Source organism: Vigna radiata, chromosome 8 (genome assembly GCF_000741045.1).
Source record: "Vigna radiata var. radiata cultivar VC1973A chromosome 8, Vradiata_ver6, whole genome shotgun sequence".
NCBI classification, from domain to species: domain Eukaryota; kingdom Viridiplantae; phylum Streptophyta; class Magnoliopsida; order Fabales; family Fabaceae; genus Vigna; species Vigna radiata.
In genome coordinates, this window is record NC_028358.1 from 38449857 (window position 1) to 38463111 (window position 13255).

General features: G+C 35.0%; 2 protein-coding genes across 2 annotated transcripts; both read right to left on the reverse strand.

The window, feature by feature from the left end:
- Positions 1 to 136: 136 nt before the first annotated feature.
- Positions 137 to 3809, reverse strand: LOC106770892 (alpha-(1,4)-fucosyltransferase). Its single transcript, XM_014656732.2, has 3 exons — positions 3161 to 3809; positions 983 to 1156; positions 137 to 896 (listed from the first exon to the last, which is right to left on the reverse strand). Exons 1-3 carry the CDS (start codon positions 3623 to 3625, stop codon positions 330 to 332), a joined length of 1206 nt encoding a protein of 401 aa, XP_014512218.1. The 5' UTR covers positions 3626 to 3809; the 3' UTR covers positions 137 to 329.
- A 5658-nt stretch (positions 3810 to 9467) lies between these two features.
- LOC106772495 (sucrose transport protein) lies at positions 9468 to 12336 on the reverse strand. The gene is made up of 4 exons (XM_014658921.2): positions 11000 to 12336; positions 10292 to 10355; positions 10159 to 10202; positions 9468 to 10060 (listed from the first exon to the last, which is right to left on the reverse strand). Exons 1-4 carry the CDS (start codon positions 12275 to 12277, stop codon positions 9881 to 9883), a joined length of 1566 nt encoding a protein of 521 aa, XP_014514407.1. The 5' UTR covers positions 12278 to 12336; the 3' UTR covers positions 9468 to 9880.
- Positions 12337 to 13255: the final 919 nt, after the last annotated feature.

Here is a 13255-nt window from a genome sequence, read left to right on the forward strand (position 1 = left end):
GATCCCAGTCATGGCATTAGTAAGGAAAAGTGGGAGTGTCGTTTGTATACATTTGCTGCTGAAGCTGGAACACTTCATTTTAGTGTAAGCTAGGTGGTGGCATCAACCACTTTCTATTTATCAGAAAAAGGGGATGGAAGAAAAAAGATAAAACAAATGGAATATAATTCAGACTATTTTTCATCAGCATGTGTGCTAAGCCTTTCTGATTTTGTTTCCTTTATAGTTCAATGTTACTTAGCTCAGAGAAACAAGCAATGTGCCTCTATACAAGTCGCAAGCCTAAATCCAATGTATCTATTTCTCTGAAGCAGAGCCAAAAACTTAACCTATCTTCTTGCATTTCTTCCACCTCTCCTGCTAACAACCTCACACAATCTGCATGGCAATGTGTCAAGGCTCATGGCTCGGGTTTTTCCATAGTTTCCCAGCACACCACACCTTCTCCATGCATGGTATTCTGCATAGGCTACTGGGTCGTTAGCAACTGCCTTCACGTACGAGGCCAACTCTTCCAATGACTTGAATTTTCTACCATCTATGATTGAATGTGGAGGAACGAAATCCATGACATTTGGTGCACCAAAATAGATTGGAACTGCACCAGAGTCCAAGGCATAGAATAACTTCTCTGTTACATAACTCTCAGTAAAAGTGTTCTCAATGGCAAGAACAAACTTGTAGTGAGACATGGCACAATGTAAATGATCCCACCATTTTGGGGTAACATTGGCATCATTTGCACATTCGGGATAAAGAGAAAGAGCAGCGTCTAGACCACCAACATTATTTAGGCACTTGCCAAATGAATGATGCGGCAATAAGCTCAGGAGCTTCTTGGCAAGTTCATTCCTTTGAGAAAGACAGCGTGATGAAGACCAATAAACAAGTATATCCTACAAATGATAAATGAGGTTATGTTGCTATGGATCACTCTTTTGTTATCTGTCATTTAATGATATATTCTTGATCAATTACTTACTCTGTTTTTATCACTGGAGACATGGTAGTTTCGACCACTGTGAAAGAGTGCACCAGCATAGGTTGATTGTACATCATCTTCAGCATGATAACTAATATATATATCCTCTTGACCTGATCTTCTTCTGCCAGCTTCAAGATCCATATATACACGAAGGGGTTCTCCCGTGCGTCTCTGAAATAAAAAATAAACCGTAACGAAGTAAGAAATACGCAATATCAAAGTATATGCTATCTCATCCAAAAAAATCCAGAAAACCATGCAAGACAACAGTGCCTGAGAAGCATTTGAGCAAGAAACGGAATACAACAGCAATGATTTCCTGATGTGATTTTGAACTGCTTGAATAAGTGCTTATTAAAATCTTCCACAAAGATAATTGTATCAAGCTAAGAACTCAGAACAGATAGTTGAAACTTTAAGCAACGTTTTAACCAGATTTTAAACAACTAAAGGCTCAAAGGAATACATGACTTCATTTATAAATGGCAGTGTACATAATTAACACATTCATACCATGATACCACCAAACAAATTATGCCTGGTTTCGTTATATTATGATTTGTTTATATTTTGTATTTTGAGACTGAAGGGTCCCCTTTTATGAATTAGAACACTTTTAAAACAACTCAACCAAAAGGCATTTTAGTTGTTGACTTACTTAAATCCGATCGCTGATAACAGAACAATAGAACTATAAGTTAAAACCAAGCTCAGTTAAAAATATTGAAGAAAAATGGACCCAGCCACAGCCCAAATTGATAAAAGGGAAATATAATCACCAGAAGAATTTTCCATCAACTATAGTTGCAGTTAGTTAAGTTGTACAAGTAATCAAGAAGAACTTATCCTTGCTACCATTAACCCCTGAATGGTAGAGATACAAAGGAACAAAAATGAAAATGTAGCCGTTTTGCATACAAGAAAAGGAGCTATTTTGCTATTATTAGCGGCTTTTACCTCTATCCAACATTCCCAAATAAAATGCATTCCAACATATAGCAAATAATTAAAATATCTCTTGAAAAACTACACCAAATCATGATGAATAAATGATGTCCCCAGATCCAACCCTAGCAAATTGTTCTTGCCATGAAACCGTTTTGCCAGATATCTATTATATGGTACGACTAGCCTAAGTTCAACAAAAAAGGACTTGAACTCAGTTTTATATGCTTCGCACAAAATCTCAAATTCAAGATCTATTAACCTAATCTACACACAAAGACCACATCATACTTCCAGCTAACACTGCCCAGAAAAGCTGATAACAGAAATGCTTAGGTTTGTTTGTTTTAAAGTAGGGTAGAGTTGATTTTGATAGAATTAATTTTGAACAGTGAGCATAACTGGGAAGAGTGCTCTGATTAATCTCAGATTCTCAGTCTTAGATTTTCATTGGAAAGTGCCATACTTGATATTCTAACACCAAAACAAATAGGCTTAGTAAAATAATCTGCTTTCCAGGGTGAGAAGGCACCAATAAGGAAAGGACCTTTCAAATTGCAATGTTATTTCCTCCTAGTTATTGACCAAAGATTAAAATGGGGAGAAAGAGTCCAAGACATGGTTTTAGTATCTCCTGAAAAGGATAAATATCCTTATTGCTTCCCACGGCTTCCCATGACTTCCACTCGTACACGAGACACCAAGGCCATATATTTCAAATCATAATTAGTTGTAGTTGTAATATAATCACTTCCTCCCAGTAATGATAAGAATGAACCACTGTTCCTCATATGTTTCCATAACTATCTAAAAATCATATCAATTTAAGTGACAGTCAATGCGGCTTGTGAAGCCAGAAAATTCAGTCGTGATTTGTTAACATGTCCTTCTATGTAAGCATGGTAACAAACCAAATGTCATAGATCTACTCCAATATCGAATCTTCAACAGCAATCCAAGATAGATCGTAGGAAATTATCCCTATCTATTGATCCACTCGTGAAAACTGAAATAATAAATGACAACCAAGCTTCAAAAGAGACAACCACAAAGCAGGGATCATAAATCGAACTCTCAGCAATGGCAGGGTATTATCACCCAGATAAAACACCATTCATGTCCTTAGTACATTTATCACTTTCCAATCAAAAATGCGATTTTGCTAACAAAACTAGCACATCCACTTGCATTCCCACCCATTCCAAAAAACCATTAGTAGCAAACGCTCACCTGAACCGGAGGCGTGGTTGTTTCAAACAGCAGGGCATCAGGCTTGTCGGCGAGAACAGGCGATTTGGTCCACAAGCAGCTCAACCCACAAGTGCACGAATACAAGTTATCCAAGTTATCAGGAATCCAAGTCCACCCTTTAACCAAGACACTGACATGGTTCAGTTTCAACCCCGCACAGTTTCCAATCTCCTGCAAAGATGCGACCTTTGACTGGTTTAAGGGCAGCCCGCTTGGTTTATCTTTGAAGCGTGCGCAACCCACTTGCAAGTCCCATTTCCTGAAGGCCCCCACGAGATCAGTGAAGGGTTGAGCGGCCTGCGGCGAGATGGGGCGGCTGATGGGAGGGAAAGAGGAGGAGACGGAGGGGAATTGAAGGAAGCCGGAGAAGAAAAGGAGGAAAAAGGTGAAGGTGAGCATGATGGTTATGGTGAAGGTGTTGATGGGTTTGGGAGGAACTGGCATGGTGGTTCTATCCCTCTTTTGGAGAGAGAGAAGACATTAGAATGACTGGGTCGAAGTAAACGATCACATATCAGTTGTTTGTTCTTCTTCTTAAGTCTCACGTTTCTATGAATCAGTTTGGTGAATTTTTCAGTAGTTTTGGTAATAGTATGTATTATACTACTTTTCAAACTGACTTCGGTAGTTTTAGTAGGTCTGAAGAGATTTTTACGTTTTCACTTGCACATTCAGGAATGGGTGAAATGGATTAATCCATGCTCTGTGTGAATTGATATAGGAGAGTTCCCTTTCAAAGTGACACTATTATTTATTATTAAATTATCATAGTTTTTGTACTTTACCAAAACAATATCTTAGTTTTTCGGTAATTTAAAATTGGAAAAGTGGGTTTCTTCTGATTGGTTTACCTTTTAAAAACAAACACTGTCAATAATTTATAAGAACAATGTTAAGCTAAGTATTTTGCATTAACATTGTAGTACAAGAGGTGAAAATTTAACATTCACAAGCAGAAATATGTATGTTACTTTTTTAAATCATTTGATATGGTAACTAATTAAATATTCTGATAAAAACAACACATTATTTGTTCATTTCTAAAAATATATATAAATGTCTCAAAATATATATTTTACCAACTAGATAAAATTTATAAATTATTGAGAATCATACCTATCGGATTCATTAATTTCTAATGGTATTGAAACTTTTTCTCTGCAAGCCCGTTTTAGTTTGTTCTATGTTGTGATTTACTTTACAGTATTTGATGAGTGCGTGCGTTGTATTGTACACTTCTAAACAAAAGGGATAATGATACTTTGACATTCAGAATGTGACAAATTTTTGACACCGTCACGTGTCACATTCTGGGTGATCCACATGTTTTAAAAAATAAAATGATAAAATATGGATTCGTATAATAACAGACCTGGTATCAATGTACAAATAAGTGGGTAGTTTAGGTTAATTTTTAGCACGAGAAGGTATCAATGTAAAAATAATGCAGATTCAAAAATGTCCTCCTCGTGCTAAAAGTTAGCTTAAACCACTCACTTATTTGTACATTGATACCAGGTCTATCACTACACACTCAATCCATGTTCTGTCATTTTATTTTTTAAAACATGTGGACCACCCAAAATGTGACATGTGACGGTGTCAAAAATTTGTCATATTCTAGATATCAAAGTATCATTATCCAAACAAAAGCTTGAACATAAAAAGAACAAGGAACGCTTTTGTTTATGTTTTCCACGAACACCCCATGATCCATGAATACTGTTTAATAATTTAATTGATGGTTTTAGAATATTTTTATTTTACTTAAATAAAATTGTTAATTGCCTCTTTTATTATTTATGCATAAAAATGCTGTATTTATATCAATTTACCGTGATTAAGTTTGGGATTGAAACTATTTTTAAAAAGTATTTTGAATTCCTATAATGATTTATGCATATATCTGATAATAACATTTTTATCTTCTTCTGTCCTGCTATTGTATGGTTTATATTTTTGTTCATTGTAAAGTTTGTCTCTTTTCTAAAGTTTAGGACTTCTTTTCTAGTATTAGGAGTCTGAAATTCACTCTTTCTATATTTGTATTATAAGAATAAGTTTGGAATTTTAGAAAGTTTTCTTGCACAGGAACATGGATAATTTGAGTGACCATAGATATTTAATTTAAGGGTTAAATATGTTTTTCGTCTCCCAATTATTCGCCGTTTTTGTGTTTAGTCCCCGAACAATCTAAATGCTATAATGTAACGCGTTTGAAACAGCAAATAAAGTTAAAAAAATNTGATAAAAAGGACTAAAATCAGAGTTTTCTAAAGTTGAAGGACTAAATTGTACTATAGTTTGAAAGAGGAACTAAACACAAAAATGGTCAATAGTTGAAGGACGAAAAACATATTTAACCCTTAATTCAATAACTAAATATGATTTCAGTTTATATATTTAAACATGAAATTATAATTTGTTTATATGTGAAAGGATGATATATTTTTGTTTTCGAGCTTTAAAAGTAACTAAGTATAATTATTTGTTGGTAAACATTTAAATTAAAATATATTAAATACAATTCTAATACATGTTTGATAAAAAAAACTGTAAAATAATTGAATAAAATAATTATATCGATTAATTTTTAAAATTTGAAGATTAAAATATATCAAAATTTAGAATAAAGATAATTTTCAATCTTGCGTCTAATATAAAAATAAAAAACGTAACTAATCCTTAATTTAACATATATTACATGTATTGCAAACTATTTTGTCTGACTTCACAATTGTATTATCTAATCTTATAATAACTACAATAAATTTAATATCGAATGTAATCTTTTAAGTCAATTCAATTAAGACATTGTATAAAGAGAAAATTTGATCAGTAATAAAATTATTATGTATAATCACTTTTAGTTACTTTATTCATGAAAGAACAAATTTGGGAATTAAACTCAGAAATTTATTTAAAAATTTATTAACTAAATTGAATAATTATCCATCTTATAATATTAATCAAAACATATAAAATAAACATATTTATCACTCAATATTCTTATATCTAGTAATGAGAACAACACAAATTTAAAATTAAAAAATAAATAAAATACAACAACACATATCAAAAAATAAATAAAAAATAAAAAATAACAACACATTAAAAATCAAAAATTAAAAATTAAATAAAAAACAACAACACATATTAAAATTAAATAATAAATAAAACACAACAGCACATTAAAAATTAAATATTATAAACTAAATAAAAGATAACAACACATTTTAAAAATTAAATAATAAATAAAAAGCATTAACATATTAAAAATTAAATAATGAATAGAAAACATTAAAACGTACTAAAAGTTAGCTAATAAATAAAAAACAACAACACATATTATAGAAAGTTGATTGAGATATTTAGGAAATTGAATCGTCGTAAGTAGTCATGAAAGACCTTATGATATGAAATGATATCATAAAGTAGTTCAAAGATTTACCATGAATATATTTTTGACTAAATTAGATAATATTTTGAATAAATTCATGTAGAAATCTTGAGAAAGAAAATGATGTCTAATTTAAAAAGTATTATATTTTGATATCCAGGGAAATACTTTGATGAACAATATTAAATACAAAAGATATCATTTATGACTTCACAACTATGACAATGAAGTAAACAAAATAATCAACCCAAAAAAAAAATACAACAGGCCCAAGAAGAATTTGAGGTAAGAAATGTAACTCATACTAGGCAGTTTCTTCTGTACCTCCATATATATTTTCCCCGCAACCCCATTTTAAAGAAACTTCTCATTTTGCCATTTTTAAATTATGTAGTTGGAAAATTTTAAATATTAACATTTAAATTGTATAATCTGAAAATCTTTCGTATTATACAATTTGAAAATTAAAAAAAAAATAACTTTTATAGCAATCCGGAAGTTAATAATAACTTCCAATTTATGCAATCAAAAAATCCAAAGATAAAAACTTTTGAATGGTACAATTCGAAAGCCATTTTACTTCTATATTATACCATAACAAATTATTCAAGCTGAAAGTTTTTTCTTTTATTTTTTACCTATGAAAGGAATACTTCTTGGAAGAAATTGAACAACAAAGAAGAGTTAAAAATGGAATCAGATGCTATTGTGGGGGTTCACCTTAATTTGGTAGTTCATTCACCATGGTTATATAAATAAAGTGTTGACAATCTACACTTTTTCAATTCACAAAGATGAGACATCGAGAAGTTTCAAGACACATACATAGCTACTTCCTTTTCTGTGACATTAGTTTTCGAACAAAAAAAAAATCTATTCGTTTTTCACTTTTTGACTTTCATTTCTAACAAAATATTAACTTTTTATCACTTTTATGATTGAAATAAAATCACTAGGGTAACTTTTGGGACCACAACGTTGTCACGCTGGCTCTTTTGGCAGATGTGGTCGTAAACTGCACTATTGTGTATATATAAGATCCTATTTAGACTTAAAAACCAATTTATATTGTTTTATCTTCTACTTTTTATCTTTTCGGTACAAGTGTCAAATTCCAATATTATATCCACGGATAAAGTTATTAAATTATCGGACGATGGTCAATGCCACGAAATCAACCAGAGTGAATGAGACTACTAAGCTGGTATTACATTTTAAAAGAGGTACAGAAGATGGTCAATTCTAACATGATATGTTAAACGAATTCGTAACTTGTTAATATAGTAAAAGAGAGAACTATGAAAATAATATATGAACTTGAGATTTTGAATTAGGATTGAAGTGTAGTAGGAAGAAGGAAGATGTAATACTAGTTTATTTTAAACTTGATAATTACCAAATTGAAGTAAGCTAAAAACGAAACTTTATATGGTTGGCATATACATTCATTGAACAGAATTATTAATTATTACCTTAATTTGGCAGAGAGCGTTAGTTTTCATAAAGCATGCGTGAAGACAAGTATCATTAATTTTTCCAAGAGTCTATAACTTTTCATTTTCTTTAGGGTTTAGTAGGGAGTTGAATCTCGAATCCTGTCATGGAACTATTTTAACCGAAAAGGAATGGACAAAAGGAGAAAACGTGAAGCAAATATCCATGGATAAGTTTCATGCACTGGCTTTGTAGATTAAATTAACAAAAACAATTAAATTTGATTTATGGAATGATTGGAAAGTTGGGCGAAGGTGTTATTTACTAAGTGAGTTTGATAGAAAAAGATTTTACGGAAGTTGGAGTGAGTGATCTCAGCAGCATATAGTGAGCGAAGTCCTTGAAGTAACATCAATTACTATGTCGGAGTTGGAGAAATATTGTTGTTCTGTCAAGTTCAGGCATCATCACTGCCGTGAGATGGAAGTAGAAACCTTTATTTTCGGTCTTGCTTGGTTAACAATTTTATTTATTCTCACCAATCATCACACCTAATTTAGAAACTTGATCGCTGCTGCTAGAACAAAATTAATGTGGTAGTGGTTGGTCCTTTGATACGTCCCCCAAACTTAAAAACATGGAAGTGATTCTCATGCACTCCATGTTGTAATCAAAGTAATTTCGGGTGAGACAGCTAGACGTCTTCTAAAAATGCCAAAACCACAACATTTTGGAAAATAAGTATATTTGCAGACTAAGTTAGAATGTTTGCCTCCACAATTTATTTTTAGAACCTTATCCCATCTTTGGTAATCAAGAAGCCTGCGAGTTAACCATTTCCCAATAAAATCTTATCCATGGCTATGGGCGAAATTAATTGCTGTAATATAATTAACAAGCTTATAATTAACTGAAATAGATCTTAAATTTTGAGCATTTTTTTTAACTGTAAATCCAAAAAGTTTACAAGTTAGAGAAGAGAAGAATGGAAGTTGGGAATTGGAAGAAATAATTGATAGTAAGTTGAACAGAAATAATTGTTAGCCATAAAATGGGTGTAGTGTTATTCATAAAATTTAAGGCCTTGTTCTCTTGAGTGGATTTGAGAGAGAGTAATTGAGTGGATTTGAGAGGATTTGAAGGTAATTTTTTTTGTTGTTTATTTGAGTGAATTTGGAGGTAAACGAGTATGAATTTGGAAGTAAATTTTTTTAATCTACCATATAAATTAAATCTTACACTAATTCTCACAAACTTTACTTCCAAATCCAGTCTCTTTAACCTCCAAATTCACTCAAATAAACAGCAAAAAAAATTACCTTCAAATCCTCTCAAATCCACTCAATTACTCTCCCTCAAATCCACTCAAGTGAACAAGGCCTAAGGAAAAAAGAGAGAGAGAGAGAGAGAGAGAGATTGTAAGAGAAACAAAAGTGATCCATTGGGTTGTGATGGAGATAAGAGAGAATGTTATTATCATAGTAGTAGTATGCTAATGGGTGGAGAAGAAGAGAATGGAAAGTAAGTGGCGGAAGAGGAAAGTAGTGTAGCCCATATATATATATATATATATATATATGCATATATATATATATATATATATGTTATTACTGGATTAACATCCATGCACGGTAACTGGAATCACTACATTCCCCTCACAACCCATATAAATTAGGACAGGGCTGCCTCCTGCTTCAACAGGGTTATGTACACCCACCTCAAGCTTTACAATTAAAATGACTGTTATTAGTCATTCATGCCACCACAGTGGCAATTGTAGCATTTCTTGGGCTTCAAAAAAAAAAAAAAAAAACAACAACCGTGCGTGCTCCTTTTTGGACAAAAACACTAACATCATCAACTCATTAATGGAACCCTCCCCCTGCCGCGGTTGCAGCTTTTGCCAAATCCGGCGGTGGAGATGGCAGCAGGAGTATGGATAGAATGCCACTGGCCGCAGCCGCCACCGCACCCACCACGAACGCCGGCAAGTTACCGCCGCCAAATTGATCATCCCATGGTCCACTGGTCACAGACACCACCATCTATACACATACACGTGGACGTGCTGAGTTAGTAACAGTAATAATTGACAAGACAATGGAGTAATTAGATGAGGAAGATGAAATGAATTAATTGTAACCTGTGGTATGACGATTGCAAGATTGAGGACTCCCAGAGATAACCCTGAAATTTGAATGCAACAGAAGGCGTTAAAGATGGAGTAATATTAGGCAGACGTTGGTTAAATAGGTGGATTATGATTGTGGTCTTACCTTGTCCTGCCCCCGAGGTGGTGGAGAATATTGACGCCAGAGCAAAGGGTATGCTGTAAGTAATCTGAACACATGCACAAACAAAAACTGTTAGGTTCTTTCTTTTTCTAGCTTCTTTGTTATAAACCAACATAAAGACAACTAAAGAAGTTTCATTGCTCAAAGAGTGTCACGGGAAAGCTAGCTACACTGCGTTTGCAAGTTACAACGCAATACCTAAATGCATTCAATGCAATCACGATGACCTCAAATAAAAATACTAGTGCTTTTTAAACAGTCTACTGGTTTGTAAGCAATAAAACCAACCGGCCATCGCAATCAAAAAATACTTGAAAAGAATTTGAGTATTGTCTTTTGCAGATCAAAGAAAGAAAAGAGCCAAGTAAATAATTTTTATATCGACCCCAGAAGCAAAGTTCTTGAAAAAATTTCACAAGGCGGGCCCCAGGGTCTCCCACAAAAAATATTTGAAAAAAACTCCTCCATGCATGGCGAGATTACAACCCCCTTCTAAAATTTTAAAAAAATAAACAAACAGAAGCAGGTAAAAAAAAAAGTGTTTTAACCCTTCCTCGTTAATTTGCTGCAATGGCAAACTACTTCTACTTTATTCTCCCTGGCGTGAATAATTTTTACAACTTTTGAAAAAAATTATTTAATTGAGTAAAGAAAAACGTGAGGAAGTGGAAGTTAGGTAATGTGGTTTACCGCCAGAGGGATTCCGAGGACGGCAAAGAGGGCCAACGCGCCGGCTTTGACGGCGGAGGAAGGAGGCAGGGGCTCGTGGATGCCGCCGGGGAGGTCAGTGTACTGGCGAGAATGCTGGGCCATCTTGGTGACCAAAACGGTCATGCCCAAACAGACAGCGAGAAGGAAGTTGACAATTCCCCAGAGCCTCTTGACGCCCCCGACTCCACGCGCGAGGACATCGACGCCCAAGGAAGTGGCTCCGAGGACCAGAGAGTTCAACATGAGACCTAACGCACCGGCGCGAACGCCTCTATCGTAGGCCTTTCCTTCTCCGACGGTTCCGCCGTAGACCTCATGGCCCATCCAGTCGGTGTCGAAGAGAAGGAAGGGGAACCACGCAATCCAGTTGAGACACGTCACCAAAAGAAGAATCCACATGGGACGCTTCAGTTCCCGAAACGCACCGAATAACTGCCCAAAACAGGGCATGCCCCCGTGGGACCCATCTTCTTCCGCAACGCTCACGGTGCTTTTTTCCGACGGCACCGTTTTCTCCTTCACGTAAGTGAGGGCGATGGTGGACAGACTGAGGAGGAGCGCTATGGATAGGAAGAAGCAGCTTTTCAGATTGGCGCAGTAGACGTCGCAGGCTTTAGTTTTGGTGAAGGGGAAGACGCGGTGGAGGCCGCTGTAGGACCCCGCGGCGTACCCCAGGACGTTGCCCACGGCCATGAAGAAGGAGAAGAAGGCGTTTGCGTTGCGCGTCTTGCGGTGGTCGCCGGCGGAGAGGTCGGCGAGGAGGGCACGGCAGGGGCCCTGGAGCATGTTGTTGGCCACGTCCAGGATCCAGAATCCGACGACGAAGATGGCGATGGCGCGTGGGCGGGTTTTCTTGGTGAGGGAGTCGCCGAACATGTGGCCAAGGTCGGCGGCGTAGCCTATGAGAAAGACGGCGATGGCAACGGCCAGGGCTCCGGCGGCGATGAAGGGGCGACGGCGGCCGAAGCGGGAAGTGCAGCGGTCGCTGTGGTAGCCGACAATGGGCTGGACCAGCATGCCGGAGATTGGGCCGCAGAGCCATATGAAGGCGGCCCAAGTGTGGGGAATTCCTAGCAACTGGACGTAGGGGGTGAGGAGGGAGAGCTGAAGGGCCCAGCCGAACTGCACCCCTGCGGCGATGGATGCCACAACCATGATCTTCCGGAGAGGACTGGGTTCCGGCGGCGGAGCCTCCATGTGGAGGGAGGAAGGCTTGGAGAGATTGTTGTGGTGTTTGGTGGCAGAGAGAGGGTCCATGTTGGAAGAGAGTGTGTGTGTTGTTTAGTTTTGTGTTGTGTGGTTTGCGAGAGTGTTGAGGGGTTTTATAATTGAGGGAGAGGGGAGTTGCATGTAATATAACGGAGAATCTGCTGCCCTTGAAATTCGATAACTCTGTCACTGTTACTGTTTCTGGATATGGTAATTAATTACAACCCTGTTGCCTTATCCGTTTGGTTAAAAGTAAAAACATAACTCACCCTTCCTTGCCTTTTCTTTTATCTTATCTTATCTTTTTTTTTTTCAAAAATGTTATAATTATTTTATTTTTATATTATATGTTAAATCAATGTAAAAATATATCTTTTCTATCATTATATTATTATTATCATTTTACTCGGTTTCACACTTACATCACCAAATCCAAATATCATTTTTCTTATGTCTTATTTTTCTCGTAATTTTTTTTTAGTTTTTTTTAGTTTATTTTGAGGAGAACGTTAATTTTTTTATCAGTGATGTACTCAAATTTACAAAATCCAAATTATTTACCAATAATTAAGAAACAAACGTTCTCAAAAAAAAATTATTTAAGACATTTATTTTTTAATTTAATATTTAAAAGATTATTTTCTATTTAGCAGTTATTTTGAAGTTCAAGACAATACTAATTTATCTTATTTACATTGTTTTATCATTCACTCGTCTTTAACTGTTGTTTGTTGCATATATATCTATTGTGATTTAGAAATAAAAAGATAAATAAAATCTTAACTAACCAAAATATAATTTCTTCAAAAACAAATTTAAACGGCACTAAAAGAAATAGAGATAATATTTTATAAGGAAGTTATACATATTTAATATATATTGAATGCTAGTGGACAGAGATAGCAAAGTCAACTCCACATTAAAACACCGTATATAGTAATAGTTTGTTGTAATCCGTATAAACAAAAAATTGGTGGGTTTATAGCTTGAAGATAACAAAATTATGGTGTAATTAATATATGTGGT

Excerpts from the sequence above, each read along its gene's own strand:
- LOC106770892 (XM_014656732.2), bottom strand. The coding sequence starts at position 3,625 with ATGCCAGTTCCTCCCAAACCCATCAACACCTTCACCATAACCATCATG. Across the intron at positions 1,157-3,160 it reads CAACCACGCCTCCGGTTCAG|AGACGCACGGGAGAACCCCT; the intron begins GTGAGCGTTTGC and ends TTTTTATTTCAG. Across the intron at positions 897-982 it reads TCTCCAGTGATAAAAACAGA|GATATACTTGTTTATTGGTC; the intron begins GTAAGTAATTGA and ends TATCATTTGTAG.
- LOC106772495 (XM_014658921.2), bottom strand. The coding sequence starts at position 12,277 with ATGGACCCTCTCTCTGCCACCAAACACCACAACAATCTCTCCAAGCCT. Across the intron at positions 10,203-10,291 it reads CACCTCGGGGGCAGGACAAG|GGTTATCTCTGGGAGTCCTC; the intron begins GTAAGACCACAA and ends TTCAAATTTCAG. Across the intron at positions 10,061-10,158 it reads TTGCAATCGTCATACCACAG|ATGGTGGTGTCTGTGACCAG; the intron begins GTTACAATTAAT and ends GTATGTGTATAG.